Genomic DNA, 25,559 nt, shown 5'->3' with positions numbered 1-25,559 from the left:
TCCGTTTTCTGTGCGACAGAGGAGCTCCAAAGAGGACTCCTCCTTCCCTTTGGCTGGTGGAAACAACCATTCCCAAGACTAACTTTGATTTGAGCCATCTCCCGAAGTCCGTTGAGTTTCCAGAGCTGCGCAAACCCCAATATCCGGAGATCTGCTGTCCGTTTCGAGTGCATTGTCGTGGAAAAGTTGAATCTGTTCAAATCTTTGCTGAGCCCTCAAGGACACTCCAGAGATACGATCCAACTCAGCCAGACCACCTCATCACAGTGCAAGACTGCAAAAAGCGATGGCAATTGACCTGGAGAATCGCGTCCTTTGTTGCTGCTGCAGAAAAGACACCAGAACCACAGAGTGACGAGAAGTTGCTGAAAGTCCTGCCAGATATCCTCCCTTGAGACTGCTGCTGAGACATCCCATCCATTGTCATGCCTTCAGTCATCAAATCAAGGAATCCGGAGGTTGGGTCCAGAGTTTGAACATCGCAGAGCATCCACCACTAACATTTTCTTCTAACCTAAGGTACTGTGGGGGCAAAAGTATTGCTTACCTTGTACCAGAAAGTCACTCCAGAGCATTGGGTTGCACATTGAAGTGTCCAGGGCAATTCCCGCTTACTTCTGACTCAAGCTGCTGGTTGTGTCCCTTTAGAGTCCTTTAACAGGGTCTCCAGCGTTGGTTAAGCCTTGATATGATATGATATACTGCATTGATAATGCGCCCATACACAATTGTTTCAAGGCGCGACAAGGCAAGGGAGGCGGAACAGAGGGAAGACAGACCGCGATCCTACTAGGTCAGGTGTCATTCAGATCGCGCAAGTGCAGGGGAAGGGGAAAGTGTAGGGGGGAAGGGATAGTACAGCACATGGAATAATAATAATAAGTAAGTACGGCCAGCAGGTGGCAAGTGCAGGGGTGAAGGGTAAGTGCAGGCATCAGTGGTCAAGTGCTGGTAGTGGGCCTGTAGGGGTACAGAAACAGTCCCCAAGTGCAGGGGTTGCCAGAAATGCAGTGCAGGTGGGCGACTGGCGGGGGAGGGGCCCTGGGCCAGAGATCATACGGTGGCCAGGTAACCAGTGCAGTTTCAACCAGGAAATTAGCAGGGGGAGAGGAGGAGAGAACGCAGAAGCAAAGGAAAAGGGTTTGAGGTGCTTCCGGAACCAGAGATGGTTCTCCTCAAGTTTCAAAGGGGCAGGGAGGCTGTTCCAGAGGGAGGCCCCAGCCAAAGAGATCTACCACCAACTCTTTGCTTGGAGAAGCGACTGACCCTGAGGGAGTTGGATGTGGAAGAGCTCGGGAAGGAAGATATTTAGGAAGAGTGAGTTGAAGGTATTTAAACCCCCAGGCCCCAGAAGGCCTTGTGAACCACACCTTCTTGTATCTTCATTCCTTGAGTCTAGAAAGTATCCACTGGAACTTTTAATTTGTACTGCTTTGCAAGACCTTGATCCGCTACGAACTGCCTTTTAGCTAGGTTTGCGTTTTTGACTTTGAAAGACTTGCTGTGCCGCGAAGCTGCCTCTAGAACCTGAGGCTCTGCTAGGATAACACTAACCGGTTGTTTTCCTTCCCAAAAGCCACTTTTATGTCTATGCATACCCTCGCAAATGCCTCCTCGCTGCCACCCCACACATTGACAACCAGGTCAGCCTCCTTCGCTTGGGTGAACCAGCCACCCAGTAACAACGTTGCAAGGGGATTGGGTCCTCTGACGTATTCCATATCTATGACAGTAATCACCACAGCTGTGCTGTTTCTGAAAATTTTCAGCGTCTGCAAACTGCGTCGATGAGCTGTCCTCGAGGGCCTCCGTCGAGCCGACGTCACTGGATGTTATAAGTAGGACGCACGACGCCCGTAGCCTCAGTTCCGTTTTTTCCGCGAACATGTTCGCTTCGGAGATCTCAGCGCGCCTCGGTTCTTCTGAGTTCTGTTCTTTCGGTTCTTCGAACCTGTTTGTTGTGCATATTTCCATGATGTCTTCGTCTTCTTCCTCCCCGCGGCTGGGTTTTAAGAAGTGTCGGGACTGCGGGTCCAAGATGTCGTTGACTGATTCGCACGACGCCTGTCTCTGGTGCCTCGGGGAGGACCACGACAGGGATGACTTTGTGGACTGCCAGTCGCTTACATCGAAGGCCTTGCAGGAGCATAAGAAGAAGCTTTCTGTAGGTAAGGTGGCCAAGCCCCGGAAGTCGAGATCCACTGGGCTTTCGACTGACGATTCGAGGGGAGACTCTCCGCATCGTCAGCGTAAATCCGGAGGGTCTCGGTCCAGGAGTAGGTCCCGCCATTCCTCTGCCTCTTCGATGCCGGCGCTTCCATGAGTGCCTCGGTCGCCTTCCTCGTGCGAGGACTCCGCCCGTCGGCGGGTAGCTTGTCCCAACAAGCATTCCACTCCTGCGGAATGGGATTCATTTCGGCAGGAGATGTTGCCGATTTTTCAGTCGCAGGGCTCCGGTCCGTCCGCGCCATCGAAAGACGCCGGCCGTGACCATGCTAGAGACGCCACTTGCTTCGGGCTGGAGCGGTCGTCGCGATCACCGAGCACCTTCGAGGTCCCGGTTGGACAAGGATGGTCGCTCTAGACATGCCCGTTCCAGGTCCTCGAGACCGTCGGAGCCTATGAGGTCTTCGAAGAAGACATTGGCGCCGAGGTCGTCGAGGGACTCTCGAGGCTCCGCCTCCGAGGAAGCCGTCGACGCCATTGGCGCTCAGGCTGTCGATGGACACGCTCGGGGCTCCGCCCTCGAGGACTGTCGAAGCCGTCGGCACCACGCTCGACGCTGATTCCCTCAACGCCTTTCGAGGCTGCTTTGTCAGAGGTACCCCGTGGCACGGTGGAACCCCCTAGAAAGGCTCTGGCCAAGAATGTCTTTGTCCCTTTTTCTGTGCCCTCACTCCAGCCTCTGGATTATATTTCTGAGGTGAATGAAGGGTCTGGGGAAGGTATGGTTCCTGAGGAGGTACCTGACTAGATTTTGTCTGGTCATAGCCAGATTGAAAACCTGCATCAGTCGTTGCACAACCTCAGTGGTCTGGACACCTCTCCGGAGGTGGAGTTCTGTAGGCCTGAGCCTGGCACCCATGCCGAGTCCTCATACCTGCGCCTTATGTCGAGGGTCACGGAATACTTGGGATGGTCGGCGCCACCAGTGGATTTTCTGCAGGATGACCTGATGGATAGGTCCACCAACTGACCCGGTACTGCCATTCAATATGGCCTTGCAGAGAAGGGTGGCGGCAGCTTGGACTGCTCCAAAGAGTCTCCAGGCAGTGAGCAAGTCTTTGCCGCGAAAATACTGCCCAGCCAGTAGCAACCCCTGCTACTTGACCACGCACCCCACTCCAGAGAGTTTGGTGGTGCAGGCGGCTACGGCCCCAGCGAAGCAGGCATCGTACCCTACCATCCGTCCTGATAGGGAAGACAAGCGTTTTGATGGCTGGGCGAAGAAAGTGTTTTCTTCAGGGGGTATGGCTTTACAGGCAGCCAACTCTGTGTGTGCCTTGTCATGTTTCACGCACCCTCTGTGGAACTGTATTTCGTTAGCGACTGAACATATTCCTGAAGGGGAGGAACGGGATTGTTTTCTTGCTATTGTGCACAATGGCAAGGATGCCATGTGGGAGTCCGTTCAGTCAGGTCTGGACATGGCAGATTGTGTCAGCCGGTCCATGGCGGCGAGCACCGTAATACGCAGGTTTGCGTGGTTGCGGAAGCCGGGGTTTGCTCCGGATGTGCAAGCTCGGCTCCTCAACATGCCCTTTGACGGTGAACATCTTTTTGGCAGCAAGACTGACGAGAGCCTTGAGAGGTTGCAGACCTCCAAAGCTTCAGCGAAGTCATTGAGCGCTGCAGTTCGCCAACCTCTGCCTTTTCGTCCTAGGGGACAGCAATGGAGGGGAGGTTCCTTTCAATATTACTCATCCTTTGGTAAGTTGAGAGGAGCTGCAAGTCAAAGGGAGCACCAGAGGTGGAAAACAGGGTACTCGAGGTGCCAAAGCCGCTCGGGCAGTTGCCTCTTTGCCCTCAGGCACTGCTGCTTCAGCTCAGTCATGAGGCCATGTCCCATGGTTCGTCGGTTGGGGGAAGGATGGCGCAGCATCTTGTATAGTAGCGTGCCATTACTTCAGATGTGTGGGTTCTGGAGATCATAGCCCACTGCTACTGTCTTCCTTTCTGGCAGAGGCCTCACGACAATCCACCAGGGAATCTCTCTTTGAAGAGTCTGGATCCGCTCCTTGCGCAGGAAATACAATCCCTGCTGGAGAAAGACGCCATAGAACTGGTGCCTGTAGCGGAGAGGAACAAGGGATGTTATTCCCCTTATTTTTTGATTTCGAAGAAAGACTGGGGATTGAGACCCATGATGGACATGGACTGGAGGACTCTTTCTCAAGTCCTCCAGGCCCTTCAACTTCAGGACTGGTTGGTGTCTCTCGACCTCAAGGACGCTTACTTTCATGTGCCGATCCATCCCAAGCACAAGAAGTACCTGAGGTTCGTGGTTGGCAACTCGCACTTTCAGTTTCGGGTCCTGCCGTTCGGATTGACCTCCGCCCGAGGGTCTTCACCGAGCTCATGGTGGTGGTGGCAGCGTATCTCAGGAAAGGGGGAATTCACGTCTACCTCTACCTGGACGATGGTTGATCAGGGCGCGCTCTCCCGAGCAAGTCCTGGATCATCTGTCCGTCACCTTGCCACTCCCTTCACAAGCTGGGCTTCTCCCTCAACTTAAAGAAGCCCCACTTGATGCCAACTCAGCGGCTCCAGTACATCAGAGCAGTGTTTTCCTCCCCAGGTGAGGGCTCATCACATTCAGCAGATGATGCACAAGTTTCGGCATGCCCAGAGTCTCCCGGCGTTTGAGTTCTTGAGATTGCTTGGCTTCATGGCATCCTGCATTCTTCTGGTGCCAGAGGCCAGGTTGCGGATGAGATCTCTGCAATGGACTCTCAAGATGCAGTGGTCACAGTCCTCCAGCAGGATGTCGGACCCCGTTCAGGTGCCGCCCTCGGTCGCCCAGGACCTTCTGTGGTGGGCTGTCGATGGCAATCTGATGAGGGGGGGCTCCATTTTGGCTACCATGGCTGGAGGTGACGATCATGACGGACGCATCCCTCACGGGATGGGGAGCTCATGCCAACGAGTTGACAGCGGTCGTTGGTCTCGGTCGGAGTCCAGAATCCATATCAATCTGTTGGAGCTGAGGGCCGTCAGGCTTGCCCTGAAGGCTTTTCTGCCAACTGTGCGAGGAAAGAATGTCCTGATTCTGACAGACAATACAGTGGCCATGCACTACCTCAACAAAAAGGGAGGGTGGCAGGGTCACTTCCTCTGTGCAGGGAGACAATGCAGCTCTGGTTCTGGGCCATCCAGCAGGAAATGTCGATCTCTGCGGTTCATCTGGCTGGAGACGAAAACAAGACGGACGCTATGAGCAGGCAGAGCGTGATCTCTCATGAGTGGGAGCTGGCTCAGGAGATTCTCCCGGGGATCTTTGCCCTTTGGGGGACCCCTCAAGTGGATCTCTTCGCCTCCAGTGTCAACTGGAAGTGCGAAAGGTTCTGCTCGTGGGAATTTCCTGCAAGAGGAGCATTAGGAGACGCGTTCTTGGTGGAGTGGTCCTTCCCACTGCTGTACGCGTTTCCTCCAGTCCCCGTCATCCCGCAAGTGCTGCGGAGGTTACGGAGGTTCGGTTCTCGGATGATCCTCATTGCTCCGGCATGGGCCCAGAGAACGTGGTACCTGGACCTTCTCGACTTGTCCATCTGCCCTCCACGTCCTCTTCCCTACCGAGACGATCTGCTCTCAAAGGAGGGGGGTCAGGTTCTCCATCCAGAGGTCAGGTCCCTCAACCTTCACGCTTGGTTTCTGAAAGGTTGAGGTATAAGGATTGGGACCTCCCTGAAGACGTGTTGGAGGTGTTGCTTTCGTCCAGGCGGCCTGCAACCAAGTCCCTGTACCGTTGCCGTTGGATAAAGTTCTGCGACTGGTGCACGGTTAAGAATGTGGATCCTTTTTCATGTGACATTCCTGTGGTTCTGTCTTTTTTGCTTTCGTTAGCCCACAAGGGCCTACAAGTGGGTACCATTAAAGTTTACCTGGCGGCGCTGTCCATATTTAAGCGCTCGTCGGAGGAATGTTCTTATTTCAAAATTCCTTTAATTTCTCAGTTTCTCAAAGGGCTCACTAATGTGTTTCCGCCATCACCTTTGCAGGTGCCTCGTTGGGATTTGAACCTTGTTCTAAAATTCCTAATGGGTGCTCCATTTGAGCCTTTACATTCTTGTCCTCTGAGACTGTTAACCCTTAAAACTGTATTTTTAGTTGCGGTCACTACCGCTCGCAGAGTGAGTGAGTTGCAGGCACTTTCAGTTAAGCCACCCTTCACTGTGTTTCATAAGGACAGGGTTGTCCTTAGAGTTCGCCCTTCCTTTCTTCGAAAGTTGTCTCGGAATTTCATTTAAACCAGAAGGTCATTCTTCCGGCATTTTATCCTCCTCCGCATCCTGGTAAGGAAGAGGAGAGGCTCCATAGGTTAGATTCTAGGAGAGCTTTAAGTTTCTACATTTCACGCATGTCCCGGGTCAGAGTGGACGATCGGCTATTTATAGGTTACGCTGGAAAGCGTTTGGGACAAGCTGTTACTAAGCAGATTTTGGGCCTCATCACGAGTTGGGCGGTAACGCCGGCGCTAATAGCGCTGCCGCTATCTGCCCTACCGCCAAACCCCCTTGGCGCTATTAGCGCCGGATCACGGGTTTGGCGGTAATGGAATTCCCCATTCCCCACTGAGCCCATTCGGGAATGCCCCATTGGGCTCAATGGGGAATTTTCGCGCTCATACCGCCGGCGGATTTCCCGCCGGCGGTATGAGCGCGAATTTTCAGCAGATTTCCCCCCAGCTCAGAGCTGGGGTGAAATCCGCCAAAGCCCTGATTTGGCGGACCCTTAAATCCGGCAGTAATAGCGCTACCGCCGGATTTAGGGGTTACCGCCAAACTCGTGATGAGGCCCTTTGTCTAGATGGATTATCTTGGCAATTTCTGAATGTCACCGCTTGGCGGGTAAGGACCCTCTGGTTAGCTTACGGGCCATTTCTACTAGAGGTATGGCTGCCTCTACTGCCCTGCAGAGGGGCGTTCCTTTTCGAAACATCTGTGAAGCAGCCACTTGGGCTTCGGTCCATACTTTTGTACGACACTACTCCCTAGATTCCATCCATGGGCAGGATCTGGCCTTTGGCAAGGCGGTCCTTTACTCTGCAATTTGATTGGACATTCTAAATTTCTATATTCTAAATTATTTTCTCTCCTCCATGCGTTAGTACTGCTTTGGGAGTCTGTCATAGATATGGAATACGTTGGAGGACCCACTCCCCTCGAAAAACAAGTTACTCTCTTACCTGGTAATGTTCTTTCGATGGGATGGTCCTCCGACGTATTCCATATCGCTCGTTCACTACCTGCCCCGCTACAGAATTTCTTATGCGATTGCATCTTATGTTTCTGCAAAGCTTTCTGTGGTCATACTGGCAGTAGTTTGGTGCCACAAGTTCTGGGGGGGGGGAAACTACAACTGAGGCTACGGGCGTCGTGCGTCCTACTTATAACATCCGGTGACGTCGGCTCGACGGAGGCCCTCGAGGACAGCTTATCGACGTCGTCGAAGCAGGATGCAGATGCCGAAAATTTTCTGAAGCAGCACAGCTGTGGTGATTATTGGCATAGATATGGAATACGTCGTCGGACCATCCCATCGAAAGAACGTTACCAGGTAAGAGAGTAACTTGTTCATCTGGGGCTCCCTTGCACCCTGCAGCCCCTCCCGCACTGGCTCCCTTCTCAACCATTATGGTCCCGGCTCCCTTGGTGGCCTTGGCTCCTCTGCCCCCTTCTACATCTGTCCCTCAGGCACTCTCGACACTTATGTGGGGGGGGGGGGGCACTGTCCCCTGCTGCCCCCCAGTAAGTCTTTCACAGATGGCAGTCTGCTCCACTTTGCCACGCTCAACACTCGCTCAGCTGTCAAACACTCCTCTGACATCTGCATCCTCCTTGAACTCCTGGATTTTGATCTTCTTGCCCTCCCTGAAACCTGGTTCAAGGATAGCTCTGTCACGAGTTTTGACACACTTCTCCCAGAATGCTTTAAGATACTCTCTCTTCCTAGACCAAACAGCCCAGGTCTGCAGGCTCTCCCTCTCTCCTAGCTCTTCACTCCTGCTGGCCACCTTCTATCGGCCACCTGGTCAGCCCTCCCTCTTCCTTTCGGAATGGGCAGACCTGGCCTCCCCTCCCCTCTCCTTTCCTCCTCTTCTCAACTCCTCCTACTGGGTAATCTCAGCATCCATCTCAAATCACCTGATTCCCTAAGACCTTTCTGCAACCTTTGCGACTGACTCTCTCTTTCCATCTTACCCTCTGGCCCAACGCACAGCGCCGGCCACACCTTGGTTGCTCTCATTTCAACTGACAATCCTCTGTCTATCCCTCTCACTACTTCTCTCTCCTGGACTGATCACTCTCTCCTCTCTTCTCTCTTCTCACTTGAAGCTCTCTTCTTCTCCTGCATCGGTAAGCCTGGCACTGCCTCCCGCCTGCAAGGTCATCCGATCCATGAAGAGTTTCAGTAGCTGCCTTTGCCTCCACCTACTTTGCTCCTTCCATTCCGGCGGCTGACTCAGCCCTCTCCAACTTTAACCTCTCAGTTTCCAACACTCTTGATATTCTTGCCTCTGTCATGAGGGTACGACTGAAGCCTACCAAAAAGTGCAACTCTTGGTACAACTCCAAACTGGCTTCCCTTAAACGCAGGTGCAGGGCAGCTGGCCTGCCGCCTCCTCCAAAACCAGTATAGACTCTGCATCTGCTCCAAGAAAAGTCTTTATTCAGGCCTGCATCTCTGCGGCATCCACTAACACAGCCAAACTTTTCAAAGTCTGCAAAGAACTACACAACCCTACCGTAGCCTTCTCCACCATTGCACCCACCCAGGCCCTTTGCTCTGCCCCGGCTGCACACTTCACCTCAAAAACTCAGGACATCCTATCCTCTCTCTTCCTCACTACCTCTTGCACCACCATCTCTTGCACCACCCTTTGGCCACCTCCACCCCTCGCTGCCTTCTCTCTTCTCTTTTCCCCTGTCACACCTAAGGAGGTCACGAGACAATTCTTGTCTATGAAAGCCTCCTCCAAACAGGTGGACCCATGTCCCTCCAAAACCATCAAGGACACCATTGACTCTCTCGCCCCATCCTTGGCCGACTTCTGCAACCTCTCCTTCACTACTGGAGTTTTCCCCTCTGCTCTTAAGCACTCCCTTGTGCACCCTCTCCTCAATAAACCTTCTGCCAACCCTTCCATTCTGGCAAACTATCGCCCCATCTCGATCACTCCTTTCCCGGGCAAACTCCTGGAGAAGTTGCCTATTTCCCAGTTTACCCCCTACACTGATTCTGTTGGCTGCTTCCACGACCACCAGTCTGGTTTTAGAGCATCCAGAGGCACGGAAACTGCTCTCCAGAACACCTACGAAGAACTGCTCTCAAATCTTGATTCTAATTCTCCCTATGTCCTCATTCTACTCGACCTCTCCTGTGCCTTTGATACAGTGAACCACAACACCCTGATCGCACGTCTCTGTGATACCCTGGACATCACTGATCAGGCCCTGGCATGGCTAACCACCTTTCTCTCCAACCGCCCATCCCAGGTGGAACTGGGGTCTTTCCTCTCGATATCACTCTCTCTACTTGCGGCATACCCCAGGGATCTAAGATATCCCCCTTGTTTTTCAATGATATGTGCTATGATATGATGGGTGATTTAAAACGCGCTTAATTAATACCCAGAGGTATCTAAGCGTGGACCCGGGAATCAAACCTGTGTTGCTCCGTGTCGTCTTGCTTTCAAGGTGAGCACCTTGCCACTGAGCTATCCTCCCGGTATGACGCTACATGGCTCCCCACCCCCGGCTCGTATGATAGCCACCTTCACCTCTAACTTTCAGTGTTATGCGGATGACACGCAACTCTCCTTCAGGCTACCCTCTGCCTCATCCTCTTCCTCACTCATACCTTACTGTCTGGCCACAATTCAGTCGTGGTGTGCTGCAAACGACCTCTGCCTCGATGCCAGTAAGACGGAGATGGGCCTCATCGGGACACATTGCTCCCGCCTTTTCTCTCTCTCTCTCTCTCTCTCTCTCTCTCTCTCTCTCTCTCTCTCTCTCTCTCTCTCTCTCTCTCTCTCTCTCTCTCTCTCTCTCTCTCTCTCTCTCTCTCTCTCTCTCCTCTTCTCTCTTCTCTCTCTCTTCTCTCTCTCTCTCTCTCTCTCTCTCTCTCTCTCTCTCTCTCTCTTTCTCTCTCTCTCTCTCTCTCTCTTCTCTCTCTCTTCTCTCTCTCTCTCTCTCTCTCTCTCTCTCTCTCTCTCTCTCTCTCTCTCTCTCTCTTCCCTTGGCCCTGAGCCTCAACCTACCAACAAGGCAAAAAATGTGGGGGTCATCTTCGACTCCACTCTCTCCTTCTTGTCTCACCTCACGGACATCTCTAAAAAGTCCCACTACCAGCTGCACCTTCTCAAAGGTATTCTACCTTTTCTCACCTCCTCCCCCCACCCCCCCAGAGGCTCACTGTCTCCAGAGCCCTGGTCTTCTCTAAGCTGGACTACTGCAAAAACCTCTTTCTCAACCTGCCCTCTTCTATCCTCAGTCCTCTTCAGCTAATCCAGAACAGAACCGCACGGCTTATTCCTGGCCTCAAGCCCAGGGACTGAAATCGCTCCGACGCCAAAATCCCGTCACTGGCTCCCTGTGTCTGCTAGGATTAAGTTCAAGACCCTTTGCATTGTCCACAAGGCTTTCTGGGGCCTGGGCCCACTCTATCTGCAACACTCTCCTTCCTGAGCCCTGCGCTTGTCTTCCTCCCAACATTCTGCGAGTGAGCCGCTTCTCCAAGCAGAAACTTGGGGGGAGATCTTTATCCTATGCAGGTGCCTCCCTCTGGAACAGCCTCCCTGCGTCTGTCCGTTTTGAGCCAGATCTTCTTAAATCCCAGAAACTCCTCTAAACTTTCCTCTTTGCCACCTCCTCCTTCAGCTAACCACCTCTCTGTCTCTCGCGCTCTCCTCTTCTTCTGCTCAGTTTTGGTGACTGGCTGCCTGGTGTACCTTCAGAGCCTCAAACGTCTTCAGAGCCTCGCCTACACTTGCCGCAGCACTACTGCACTTTGGTTACGACCCATGAGGGTGGTATCTCCCTGCACTTAACCCATGTTCTGACGGGACTGGGTACACTTGTCCCTACCGCCCCCAATGTCCCCCCCGCACTTCCTCTTCTGTTCACCTGCATGATCTGAATGTACCATGCCTAGTAAGATTGTTGTCTTGTCTTCCCTGTGTGTTCCCCTGCCATGCATATTACGCTTTGAAACACTTGTGCATAAGCGCATATTAATCAATCAATAAATACAATTACTGTATTACTTTGTGGGTGCGCGGTATTACTGATAGAACTGTCAAACTCCTATAACAATTGTATACATTCAGCAACTACCAACTAAGAAGTGACCATTTGAAAGTATGCATATGTGTGTTGGTTTATTGTACTAAGTATTTAACAGTGTTTCTTTGATGTGCATTACTGACTGGGTTCTGTGTACTTACCTACAGCTCACACCTTCCTCTTAAAATGAGCCTGACTGCTCTGCCACTCTACCAAGGTCATTGAGTAGTACAGACTGATACTAAGAGTTGGGGTTCTACAAACCACTGGGCTAGCTTACTAAAGGCTTACCTCCAAGTGGGACTTAAGGAAAAATCCCCTAACACGTGTTCTCCCTACTTTAGTGAATGCATTTATTGTGTGAATTACTGCTTGTGAGTCTAAAGTAGTGTTACTCATAGTAGATTACCTTACTTGAGTATGCCTTAGTGCAGTGTTGTCATAAATGTGTCTTTTTAGAACTTACTATGTGGGTATTTTCTTTTAGTTCTACTAAGTGTTGGTGTACTACATAACACTGGCCCCTTCCTCCTTAGTTCAGCCTGGCTGCTTGGTCAATGCGAACACTAGGTTGGTTTTTCCAGATCTTATCCCAGATAGTTACTTGAAAAATCCTCCTAACAGTAGTAGTCTTGGAAACATTCACCAATAAATTCCACAAATGGTATCATGTGAGGAAGACTTCTCACATGTATACCCATAAATAGAAGCATCTAAGCTTTGAAAAAAGAACCCGGTGCACAAAACAGGTCACTGATTTGTATCCTAAATATTGTTAACTTGCAATAAACGTATACAGACATTTCTGGGAAATTCTATTTTCAAGTGATATTCTACTCTATACAGACATTAAAATGCTAGTGTTTTGATGGCGGCAAATGTATTCCCCTTTAGACCATAACGTTAACAGCAGTTTTTTATAGTGAAACAGTTGTGATTGGATTTTATTTTTGTTTTTATGTTTCGTTAATTGCTTGAATGTTTCAGATTTACGGCAGGATATGCTGACACTTCAGATCATTCGAATAATGGAAAACATTTGGCAAAATCAGGGTCTTGACCTTCGGTGAGTAACAAAAGGGGAAACCTATTTTGTTAATTTTGGTATAATTTAGTTACCATTAAAGTTGGCATGCTTTTATTGCTAATGCACATGCCAAAAATAAAAGGCTTATCGTCTTCATCTATCTTTGTTATTTTGGCACATAAGTGAAAGAGAAATGTGTAATATGTTTGGAGAATTATGACGAGTGCATATTAAGATTGCTGCTAATATAATACAATCCAGTTTTTATGTGGTATTCTTAGGACTCGTAACATTTGGATCCTTTTTCTGTCAATGGGGATACATGAAACGCATCGTCAGATGACTGTGGAACACTAACTACTGATTTTATATGCATGTCATCCGATTTTTGGGGCAGTTTGGCATATTAAATATCTAGATCTCATGGCTTGATTTATATGTACCTTTTTTGGCTTTCTTCTTGGTTCCTCCTTGTCTTTGTCAGATGCAGTTTTATATTTTTTGTAGCCATGGCTTTGCCTTTCAGACATTGTGCTCTCTAGTCATAAGAGGGCAGTCAGTAATCTGTTCTCGTTAGGGAGGTTTCTCCACCATCCAGTGTGAAATAATCTACCGTAATAGCAACATAGAGGTTAAAACTTCCTTCTGGTTGGCTGTAGCAGAGTAATAAGCCTTCATTCAGGAGAGCAGAGAAGGCTGGTACTGTAGTACATGTATTCCCTATAGAGTAGTAAGTCTGCAAGTCTTTACTAGAACTATACAACAGATAAGAGGGCTGTAGATGCTAGTGTCTTGCATGGTCTACCAGGTCTTTAGTAAAGTTGTCGCTAAGGCTATCCCTCTCTCAAGCTACCTCAGGCATCTGTAACGGATGGTTAGTAGCGCTAGCACTAGGTGACCCCTACTGTCTCTTGCTCTTTTTAAGAATAAGTGTGTCTTCCCTAAGGCGTGGGCTACCTGACTTCCTAGTGGTCTTCCAACTCTTTCCTAGCCCTGCTTAGTGTTCTAGGGTGTTATGGGATAGTGCCTCTTTCCATCCAGGTCCACGTGCTCCTTTTGCATACAGTCTTGCTTGACCCTTCCCTGAACTGTGTCCCAAGATACTCTCCTCCCACTGTATCACTGTTCCACCAATCTCTCACTCTGCCTTTCCACCTCCAACCTTTGATCTGACTTCTCTTCTTACTTCTGAACTACTTCCCGTTACCTTTGTTGTGCGCTTTCTCCCAATCTACTTCCTTTCCTCTTGCTATTCTTCTTGTTATAGATGCTCCATCTATCTACTCTTAGCACTAGCTACTCCTGTTCTCCACTGCCTGTCACTCCTTCTACTCTTCCTCTACTATTATACCTACTACTAATGCTTCTACTCACTGTTGGGTAAGATTTTCATATTTGTGATACATCTTCCTGACCTGTGTCAATCCCAGCACCTTTTGCTTGGACTTGGCAACTATATTGCCTTGTCCTTGGGTGAAAAGAAATCGTTTTCCCCGCTCACCTAGACTTTCTTTTTTTATGGGTGATCTTTTTATGTCTCTCCAAAGTATGTGTTTGAAGTGATAGTTTCCTATAACGTTTCAGCTTAGGCTGGGTTGCCCTTTTGGGCTTCCATGTTAATTTCTCTTTAATGTACTTGGGTGAACTACTGTTCCGAAGTGGTAAAGAGGGATTTTCATCCCCTTTCACATTTTATATAGTGAGCCAGCACACCCCACATTATGTGGAGTGCTGGGGGAAGCTGCTGACAAGTCGACTGAGGGAGCTGAAACCGAAGAGGTGATGAAGAAAAGACTGCTGTAGCGATTTCCATCGCCCTTAGAGCCTACTGTGTAACCAGAGCCTGCTGTAAACTTCCCTTCCAATCGACCTGGGGGCTCCTGAATGTGACTCCTCCTACCCAGAGGCTGGTGAGATTCACTAGCCTCAAGAAGACCTGTATTTTGAGCCATCCCAGGGCGTGCTGTACCCCAATACCCTGGGACCTCGAGCCATTGTGCAGTTCATGGTCTTCCATATTTTGAATCTATCCAAACTTTGGTGGCCTCTTCCTGGTTCTCCAGAGACACGATTCAAATCTCTAAAGTCACTCACCAGATTGCAAGACCGAGAGAGTGAAGAGAATCCGACCAGCGATATTCGTTATTCATCTGGCTGCTGTAAAAAGGTGCAAGATCCACAGAGTGGTGAGAATCCGTGAAGAAACCTTTGCTGGAAGCCTCCTCTTATGGGTATACCGGTCCTTTGATCGCGGCACTTTTCATCGCAGGGTTTTTTACTGCGAATTTATTTTTGGGGGGGGGGTAAAAAATTACAAAAATTTGTGTAAGGGAATAAAAAAAAGTGAACGGGGGGTTTGGGGGGTAACAAAATTCACGGTAAAAAACCCCGCAATGAAAAGTCCCGCGATTAAATAACGTAGAACCCTCTTATGACTGCTGCTGCAAGTTCCCATCCAGTGTCAAGTTCTTTCATCTCCAGACCAAGAATCCAGGCACCGGGTCCTCTGCTGCTGCATCCTGAAGTCAACCACTCAAAAGCTTTTCTTTTCTCCTAAGGTTCTGTTTGGGCTTGGGTAATGCTTACCTTAAGTCTGGTTTGCATTCCGTGAAGCTGAGTGGTGATTTGTGTAGTTGGGAGTTTTGCCCATACCACTTGACCAGGCCTATTGCTGGAATATATTTAGGGATCTTTCTGTGAAGTCCCTGAGCACTTTAACTCTGAAAGTGAAATCATATTAGTTTAAGAAGATCTCCTATGAGGGGGCGCTGTTGCGCTCAACGAAGATGGCCGCCTGATTCACTGCTCCGACCCGTGTGGCACTCTCTATTTGTAAAATCTCCTGTTTGCCCCGATACAGTGTATAGCCGACCCCCGGCGTGGGCCACTGACCGGACTGGGAGTCTACCACGCGAGTTTCGCTCGCCCAGCCGCCTCTGCTGCGGAGTTACAGCCCGCCGCGGGAAGAGCGGAGGCGGTTGCCCTCTGGCCTCCGTGCTCGGCTCCAGGAGTTCCCGCCCGAGCTCCGCGGCCTGCAGCCTACTGTGTGGGGGAGGGGCGCCCCACTCGCCTTGCGCGGCTCGCTCCAGCTGGGCCCGTACTGCACAGCGGCCTCTTCCTCCTCTCCACACTGGAATCCAGAGCGACCCGCTCCGCTGCCCCGTCCTGGGCGGTGTGCTGTCCGAGACCCGAGTGTGCATCGATCCTACCCCGGATGGTGAGTGGCCCTGGCCCGATATCCTCCGCGCCCACTACACAGCAGCGGACCCTGCCCTCCCGGATTTTGGAAGCTTGCTTCCCCTTCCCTCCTTCAGCCATCTGGGGTTGGCAGTCGGTCTGACCACCTCCGTTACGGTCACGGAGACAACCGATCCACCCAGCTGTTGGGCCTACTACTGTGACTGGTCCAGGGCCCAGGCCCCCTCCACTTGCTTCCAACGACCTGCACCGAGCGCCACCCGTCCAACTGCCTCATACAGGGTTGCTCCCCTACACTACTTCAACACCTGCAACACCGGCTCCTTGTATCTCTCCGACTGCCCATTGTTTCTTAGATCCGGACCCCCTGCGGAATTCCTTGAAAAACTTCCTGGGCCCTCCTCCGGTTTGCTTGCTCCTGCACGGTTTGACTACCCCGGCGTGCCTCCGTCGGAGACGCCATATCTCTCCCGTCCTGGCGCTCGGCTCGGCCTCCGCTCATACGCTGCCTGCTCGATCCTGGAACCTGCTCTGGCCACCATACCCACTCTCCTGTTTGGTCTCCGGGGCTTAAGTTTATCCCCCCTCCGGCGACATGTCGACACGAACCGGCAAGAAGCAATCCTCCATCAATATTTTCACTAAACCCTCGGTGGGCCCTGGGGCGGAGGCATCTACTCAGGACTCTTCCTCCTCACCCGCGCCGGAACCATCCGATTCCCAGAAGATGATGGAATTTATTTGTGAGGGGTTCACCACAATTCATAGCAAGCTGGAGGATATGAATGGCACGATATCCTCCATTAAAGCGCTTATGGAGAGAACTGATGGTCGTGTGACCGAGATTGAGGAGCGTGTGAGCACCGCCGAAGACGGCCTAGGTCCCCATACTATCCAACCGTGTCACCGAGGTGGAGAAGAAGAGCGAGGACCTTGAATCTCGCTCGAGGCGCAACAACCTTCGCATTGTTGGGGTGCCAGAAGACGGTATACAGGAACCCATGGAGGACTATGTGGACGGTATGTTGCTCCAGCTCCTTGACTCCCCAAAACTCTCCCCGCAGTTTGCGATCGAGAGAGCCCACCGTTCACTCACGGCGAAACCCAAACCTGGTGCACCCCCACGCCCGATCATAGCCAGGGTCTTAAACTTTCGGGACCGTGATGCCCTCCTCAGGGCGGCGAGGGCCAAGGGGGACCTTCTCTTAGGCGCGGCCAGGATCCATCTATATCCGGACTTTTCGGTGGCTGTTCAGCGGGAACGCAAGACCTTCCTGGCGGTGAAGAGGAGACTACGCGACCTCCAGGTGAAATATTCCATGTTATACCCCGCTAAACTGCGCATTGAACATGCAAACCGCGTTTACTTCTTCACGTTGCCCGAGGAGGCCTCCAGGTTCATAGATTAACGCTTTCCCGGCTGAAATGCTCTTACAGCAGACGCCACTACTGGCTCACCACAGCTTAAGACATTGTTCAACGGATGCCCTTATATCCTACCTCAGTACTTACCTGTCCCTCTGGCATTCTGACATTACCTAATGTGGTTCCCATGAGACCACCTGTTCGCACCTGTGACAAATAATGTTATCTTTGATGTTTTTCACTATTGTTATTGCTCCCTGCTCATTGTCCTAATGCTACGTGACCGGGTTAACCCCGTTAAATTGGTTCATTATATGTTTACCATGCCTGCCCCTTCACCCACGGGACCTCCCTTGGGCGGGAATTGATATTAGTATCGGGCATTATGGTTATCCTAATATTGCCTCATGGTTCGGAGCATCGCCGCCAGGCCACCTCGCAGGCCCCCCAGGCGTTGATGCCAATGTTCTGTTTTTGGTTGTTTGGCTATAGGGTGATCATCCCTCTGTTTGGGGGAGGGATGTGGGAGGAGGAGGGGGGAATGGGGTTATATGTCAAAAAAAGCTTGGTATTCGCAGAGAAGGTTGAGTCCGAAGCACTACGGTCCTGTCGGCAATACAGATCTGCCCGCACTGGGCGCCGACCATGGGGGGGCACATTTCCATCCACCCGTATTCCTTGATGGCTGCCCCTGGAGGGTTGAGCGAGAAAACCTTGACATTTATGAGCTGGAACGTACGGGGGCTGGGTAATTACAAAAAAATGAGGCTATTACAACTTAAGGCCGAGCGTCACGGGGCTAAAATCCTGTTCCTTCAGGAGACGCATGCATGCACAGAGTATTGTGACAAATTCGCTAAAACATGGGGCCCACAAAGGTATTTCACCACCTACTCTACCCAGAGCCACGGGGTCATGACCCTTATCCACAGGAGCCTTAGATTTGTCCCCACTGCTACGATAATTGACCCCCTGGGCAGGTACGTGCTTCTCCATGGCACCCTACAAAAAAGGGAAGTTATCCTGCTAAATATATATGGTCCCAATATTGACGACCCCGACTTTTACACACATCTTATAACTCTCCTGGATGGGTTCCCTCTGATACCGATTCTCTGGGGAGGCGATTTCAATACGATATTCGACGTGGATCTTGATAGATCTGGCTCCAGACCCCGTCAACTCTCCAGAGCTGCATACACCACACTTTCCTCCCTTCCTCGCTTAACCCTGTTTGACGCTTGGAGGTTCCTCTACCCCAACTCCCGCTCTTATTCCTTTTATTCCTCGGTTCACGACTCCTTTTCCCGGATTGATAGATGGTTGTTATCCGACGATCTGACCGTGTCTGGTATGGCAATCCTTCCTAGGACTCTATCGGATCACTCCCCAGTGACTGTCACCCTATGTTGGGGTCTTGACCGGGACCAAACCAGACACTGGAGAATGAAACCACTTTCTCTCCTTGATCCGGTCTTTAGCTCGGAGATGGGGTCGGCGATCGAGGAGTTCTTCGAGATCAACACCAACACCGTGTCTTAACAGGCCATCCTATGGGAGTCCTTTAAGGTCTATATCAGAGGCATTGCCCTTTCCAAGGAAAATGGTATCCTCAAAACTATCCGTAGGGAAATCGCCGGAAGCGAGGCCACATTATCTGCGCTGGAGGCCCAGTACGCTCTAGACCCAACCCCGGAAATCCTTGCGTTAATTGGCACGGAATTGGACACCTTTCGCTCGCTTGCAGACCGCGAGCTGAGGTTTCTTGATAACCCCGGTCGGGCAAGGAGATATGGTGAGGGTGAACGTCCTAGCCGTCTCCTAGCCAGACTTCTCCGCCGTGAGTTCGGTGCCCCACCTATTCCCGGAATTGAGAGACCTGACGGGTCCCTGGCCACCTCCCCTGGAGATGTCAATACCGAATTCCTTTCCTTTTATCAATCCCTATATGCACACTCAGACAACGCCACTACGGCAGAAATAGATGCTTATCTTGATAAACTCCCCCTCTCGGCCCTCTCTCCCGATACCATCGGGTCCCTTGAGAACCCACTCACCCTTGAGGAGTTCTCGGAGGCCATAGACTCCCTATCTTCGGGCAAATCCCCAGGCTCGGATGGTATACCAATCGAGTTTTATAAACACTTCAAATCACTCCTACTCCCTCGTCTGGTAGTACTCTGGGAGGAGTCGGTGGAGGCAGGTCAGTTCCCCCCCCCCCCCTCACTCCGCGAAGCCACCATTACAGTCCTGCTAAAACCTAATAAATCCTCCACTCAATGCGGCTCTTACCGTCCGCTTTCATTGATCAACTGTGATGTCAAGATTTATGCCAAGTCACTCGCTCTACGTCTTATCCCCTTCATGCCACATATCATTCATCCGGACCAGTCGGGATTCATCCTGAGCCGCTCCACCTCCTTGAATTTGAGACGCCTTTTCAACATTATAAGTAGAGTAAGCCCAGGTGTACATGCAGTGGCCGCGACTCTTGATATGCAAAAGGCCTTTGATTCGGTCTCGTGGAGCTATCTCTGGCGGGTACTTGACAAATGCAAATTTGGCCCCACCTTTGTCTCCTGGGTCAGGCTACTGTACTCCAACCCCGTGGCCAGAGTCCGTACCGAGGGCCGTTGTTCTCCCCTTTTTCACATTGCCAGGGGCACTAGACAGGGTTGTCCCTTCTCACCCCTAATCTTCACGGTGGCAATGGAGCCGTTTGCTGACATGCTTCGCCAGAACCATTCGCATAGGGGTCTGCGCACAGCTGGCTCCTCAGATATAGTCTCTCTATATGCTGACGATGCTCTCCTTTATATTCGTTCCCCTGAAGTTAACCTGGCCCCAATACTGGAGGATATTGCTCTATTTGGACGTATCTCTGGTCTCACGGTGAACTGTTCCAAATCAACCCTCTTTCCGCTCACTCCCAGTACACTCCCACCTCCCGATACCATGGGATTCGCATGGGCCCAATCTAAATTCACTTATTTAGGCGTAGTGGTATCCAGGCACACCGAACGGGTCCTGGAGGAAAACTATCAGTCATACCTTGCAAATCTTACAATAAAAATACAGGGCTGGAACAAACTTCCGATCTCACTGGCGGGCAGCATAGGGGTACTGAAGATGGTGGTACTTGCCCAACTACTGTATAGATTTGCCAATATTCCGCAATGGCCTGGAACTGACTTTTTTCAGGTGCTGACACGCACCCTAAACACCTTCCTCTGGCACTCGGGCGCAGTCCGCCTTAATCTCAAGACCCTCTCCGCCCCCATGGAAGCTGGCGGCTTTGGGGCACCAGACTTCCTTAGGTACTGGCTGGCGGCACAACTCCAACATACTGCACACTGGTTCAATACTCTGGACCCCCCTCCCCACGTCAGGCTAGAGAGACTATCAATCAGTGACCGTGACATTCGATCTCTTGTGATCACACCTATGCCAGTGATATCAGACTCACTGGACCCAGCGGCATGCACATCCCTGGCCTTGTCCAAATCTTGGCAAATACTGGGCACCACCCATCCCTTTCACGGTAACCTCCCAATCTGGAATTTCCTCCCGGAAGTCCCATGAGTCCCACCCTCTGTAGTTCGTTCTTGGGCCGAGGCGGGTTATGAATTGCTGCGTGACATATTCAAACAGGGTAACTTCATTGAGTGGCCTGACCTCCCGGCTTCCCTCAGACGGAGACCCTCCGTTTGGCTTCAATATTCGTAGAGTACTCAAGCACAAGTACACATGCTTCCCAGCACTGCCTCCCGATGAACCGGCAATCACCGAACTAACCTCACCCATCCCTTTGAGGGGCAAAATCTCGAGACTATACACTCTGCTTCAAACCAGATCGCCCCCTACATTCCCCAAACTACGGCGCTCATGGGAGACTGATCTCGGCCTCGAGGTGACCGATGAGCGCTGGGCCCATATGTGTTCACGCATCCAGGCTGTCTCCTTCAACTCCCGATTCAAATTAATTCAATTTAAGGTGCTTCACAGGTACCACTACACCCCGATCAGGCTACATCACATCTCGGGCGACTCCTCCCCTAGGTGCCCTAGGTGTGGATATGATGATGCTGATTATATCCACATGATATGGTCTTGTCCCCGACTTGCTCAATTCTGGACCTCAGTATGCTCTACTATGTCGTCTATCCTTGAATCCCCCATCCCTCTATCCCCAATGAAATGCCTGTTTCATGACTTCCCCGAGCTCCACCGTGACTCCAGAAAACTTGCTGGCCTCTGTATGTTACTTGCTGTGCGCACAATTCTGCTTTGCTGGCTTAGGCTTACCACCCCTACTCATGCACAGTGGCTCAGGGCAGTGACGTGGGCCTCCGACACAGAAGAGTCCTGGGCGATACAACAGCCCGCCCACTCCAGACCTAGAGATATCTGGCTGAAGTTTCGCTCATTTATGTCTCCCACTGACTCCGACTCGGATCCCGTATCCCCAGCCCCCTCACCTAGTTCATCCCTAGGCGGTCCTTGAATTTTTTTTTTCCATCTGTTTATGTTCCGACTTCCTATGTGTCCCCCCATGTGCATATGTTGATTCTTTTTTTCCTTTATGTGCTTCGTTTATACGAACTATGTGTATTTGTACCGATTGAACTGCCTTGATTTCATATGCCTTATTGTTACTCACCTGTACCTGTGTTACCAAGCTGAATGAATAAAAGTTTTTAAAAAAAAGATCTCCTATGGAACTTTGAGTTTCCTGGAACTGAACCCCATCCCAGCCTGCCTAAAGCTGGCACCTAGACCACTTGTGTCCCTCTTCTGCCTCTGAGAAATCATGCAATAGACTAGGGAAGGACTGGCTAAGAAAAGGATTCTGCCTTGAAAGTATTACAAATCTAAAAGTACTTACTTGCTAAAGAAGTTAGTGTGGTAACGGTATCCCTGTGAATATCATATCATATATATCAAAGAAGTTACAAAGTCTCATTAAGGTTATGCTTACCTTTTGAGTTGCATTCTGCTCTGTCAAAAGTGTATAAGTTAACTTTGAATGGTGTTTCTCCACTTCTTAAAAGTAATAAGTGTTGATACTGTTTTATCATTGCTTAACTGAATGAGTGTAAATAAAAGCTTACCAATTTGTCTTTCTTAAAGTGTAAAATTGGGTTTTGCTTTCCCTGGTCTGTTTTATACAGTTTTGAAAACAGTCTCTGGGTTTATACATACCTTTTAAGTAGCTGGAGGCTCCGTTAGAAAGTACATGGGTCTTACCTTGATTAACTGATGCTCATCTAAACTTCTATCCCTGGGTTGTGCTAACCTGAATTGCATTGGTGCTATTCTGAAATAGTTTAATAAAGTTCTTTCTTACCTTAGAAACTGTATTATACACTTCTTAAAAGTATGATGGGTATGCCTAGCTATTAGATAAAAGATAGCTATGTACCAATAGGACAATTACTTACCTTATAATACATTGAGTCTTTCTTAAAGCGTAAGGGGTTTGCGTTCCCTGATTTGTTTAGTGCATTCTAAAATAGTTATCAAGTATTCATACTTGTCGTCATTGAGTAGCTTCAGACCTCTTCATAAAGTATAAGTTGATTTACTAGCTCTGGACCGAATTCTAAAAAGTAATGTTGCAAGGAGTATACTTCTAACAAGGTTGGTTTATTATGTGATTTCATAACTGAGTGTCATTGCATAACTGACAGGGTCTACTACCCTTGACTTACTGACTGTATTCTAAAAGTATATCTAACCTGGTTTTACTCCCCAAGAATAGCTGATTGCATTCTGGACGTGTTACAGGTTTGAATCACCTTGAACTGCTGATTGCTATTCTTAATAAGGTTATAATGTGGGTTTTAGCCCACAAATATTGAGTTGTGTTTTTATAATTTTTTTATATCTGTTAGGGAGATTTATCATTTTTTGCTTCATCCCCTCTCATAGTGAGATCCCCCAGCACTTTCTGCTGGACTTCTGGGCACTTTCTTTCTATCCTGAATGAGTGGAGCCCTTTTCCACTCATTCATTCTTATGGGCTCTCTCTTTTGGAACTCTATTCTTTGTATACTACCTGTAATATGGAGTCTGTCTGCTCCATAGCTCTTAAAGGCATCTGTGTGTTAGGCAAGATTGTATGCAGTAGCCTGTGGGTGCGCTACAATAACCTTGTCCTCCTGGCAATAGGGACCCAACCTTTGGTATAAGTCTGAACTACACAGGTTGGTAGTGTGGCTAAGCAGCCAGGCTTATCTCCAGAGGGGTCAATGTGCGCAGTAATGTTGTGACAGAGTTTTGCCACCTAGTTATCCTGTCAATCTGGAAAAGTGAATACCCTTCATTTGAATGACAGACGTAACTTGATGGCCGTAGGCCAACCGTCTTATGCACCGAATTATAGAAATATAGACTGTTATGCTTGACCAACAAGCGGCCATTTTAAACGTAGCAGAATCGACATTTTGCTTGTTAACCATTGCTCATTGCTTTCTGCTTAAAACTGCTTTGCATCTTGCAATTCTTGCGGATTCTGCTTACTCTGCTCAACTGTTAACATTGTTGTCTGAATATGATAGGGCAAGGTCGCGGTACTGAGGAGTTTGTTGAAAACTCCTCGTGAGTAGCCCAGAAAGGAATGCCCACGCTCCCTCTCTGTAGCCTGGAGGGAGAGCTGCAGGGCATTTAATCACTTCACAGCTGCCAGCCAGTCTCGTACGATGGTAGAATATGTTAGAATAAAACAGCTAAAGGCTTGAATTATGCTCTTCCTACGGCCCCCCTTCGCAAAACCCTTTAGAGCGTGTCAGCTCCCAGGACACGAATAGTACCTCATAGATAGCAAAGCATGGAATGTGGCTCTTCCCCCGTGTACAGATTGCTTCCAAGAACAGAACCACTGTGTTCTAAAAGATGCCTCCGCACTTTCTAAATTGCACATTGTTACTAGAATAGACATCGAAAGTGTCATAATTGTCATACCCGTTGGAAATGTCCATCGTCATCCCGAGTTCAAAGAAACTTAATAAAGGAGGGTGTTAAACATGACATAGCTGATTTGTACGATATGCATTTTGTATATATGTAACTGATGTACGTAATTCGCTCTCTTGCGTCCCTCGAGGTCTAGGAAACTCGCGTCGCGGGTGTGAGACCAGAATTGGCCAATTGGGACTATTTTTGCTTGCAATAAACCCTAGCATTGGGAATTTGAACCTCGTGTCTGGCGCATCTTTTAGTGTATGGTTATTGCCTTGTTTCCATATCATGAGGGACCCCTAGGGGCCCCTTTCAAGATGGGGCCCGAAAAGGGACCTTCCCCCACTTGCCCCATCGTATACGTTGTAACAGAGTAAAGGCGGAAGAACGGCGAGGCCGGGACGATCGAACCGGGATCAAGAGGTGTACGGGGCGCCCTGTAGAAGTGAGGAGAGAATCCTTCTGCAGATCTGCACACATCTGATCCCTGATCGACGTACCGGGCCAGAAGGCAAAGGAGGCGAGGGTCCCGAGACGAGGCAGAAGCCAGAGAAGCGCAGACACGACGTTGGGAGAGGTTGCTTTAGGACATGCGACTTGTTTTATCAGGTGAGTCATTCCCCGATTCAAATAAAAACCTGATTTTTGGTAGAGTGTTGATTTTGCAAATTCAAACGTCCAAGTAAAGATTAGCTAACCAAAGGGGAAGGTTAAAGAAACATGCCTGGAGTACTGTCCACTTTAGCAGGGCTTTTCAGCTGCGGTAGACAGTCCTTGGAATATGGCCAAAGTGCACCGCCTGGGGGAACGCCGGCTTATGACATGTATGCAAAATATGGTGTGGGTGCGATAATATTTTGTGAAATTTGGCATAGGCAAACTAGAAAGCAACCCGACCATCAGTGGCCGATTAATGGTAGCTTTGAGATTGCGAGGATAGATAACCTAGAAAGGGTGCTGATTAGGAGAAAAGCGCGACCCGCAGCTTTTGAGACTGTCAAAGATTGGAGGAGGGAAGCAATGCTCCGACTTAGGAGTAGAGAGAAGCATGCGCGTAGGCACAAAACGAAGCTTGAGGTAGCGGAAGAAGAGGAGGGGGAGTGGACGGCAAGTCTAAGACGGGAAGGGAGACGTGAGCAAATGAACATAGGAGTATACCCGCAGCGGGAACTACACATAGCAGACGAATTAATGGAACAATTGTTAACTAATACGGGTCGAGGCCCAAAACCAGAATCAAAACCAAACACGCCAGTAGTGACTGCGCAGGCCCAACCAGTAGCTCTCATACCCCCTCCCGTAGCCCAAGCACTTCCCCTCACGCAAGCATTAACCCAAGCCCCACCCACAGCTCGAGCCCTCCCACAAGCGCAGACCGCAGACACGCAATTTCCCAGCACCCAGGAAGGCCCTGTGTCTCTTGTCCCATCTGCACCTCCCGCTCCAGAGACAGATTCAGCACCATCAGCCCCTCCCAAAGTCGAAATTGAGGCCGTGGAGGCGAG

At 50.1% G+C, this 25,559-nt stretch overlaps 1 protein-coding gene across 1 annotated transcript in view; it reads left to right on the top strand.

Moving 5' to 3' along the window:
* The window catches only part of PIK3CA (phosphatidylinositol-4,5-bisphosphate 3-kinase catalytic subunit alpha), a 1,010,697-nt gene that overhangs the window by 673,780 nt on the left and 311,358 nt on the right, over positions 1–25,559 (top strand). Inside the window, exon 16 of the mRNA XM_069618695.1 lies at positions 12,492–12,570. Coding sequence (XP_069474796.1) covers positions 12,492–12,570 — 79 coding nt within the window. The remainder of the gene's footprint in view (positions 1–12,491; positions 12,571–25,559) is intronic.

Source organism: Ambystoma mexicanum, chromosome 10, assembly GCF_040938575.1.
Source record: "Ambystoma mexicanum isolate Mex_15411 chromosome 10, UKY_AmexF1_1, whole genome shotgun sequence".
Lineage (NCBI taxonomy): Eukaryota > Metazoa > Chordata > Amphibia > Caudata > Ambystomatidae > Ambystoma > Ambystoma mexicanum.
Note: the sequence above shows the minus strand (reverse complement) of the source record. Positions and strands in the feature narration are given on the sequence as shown.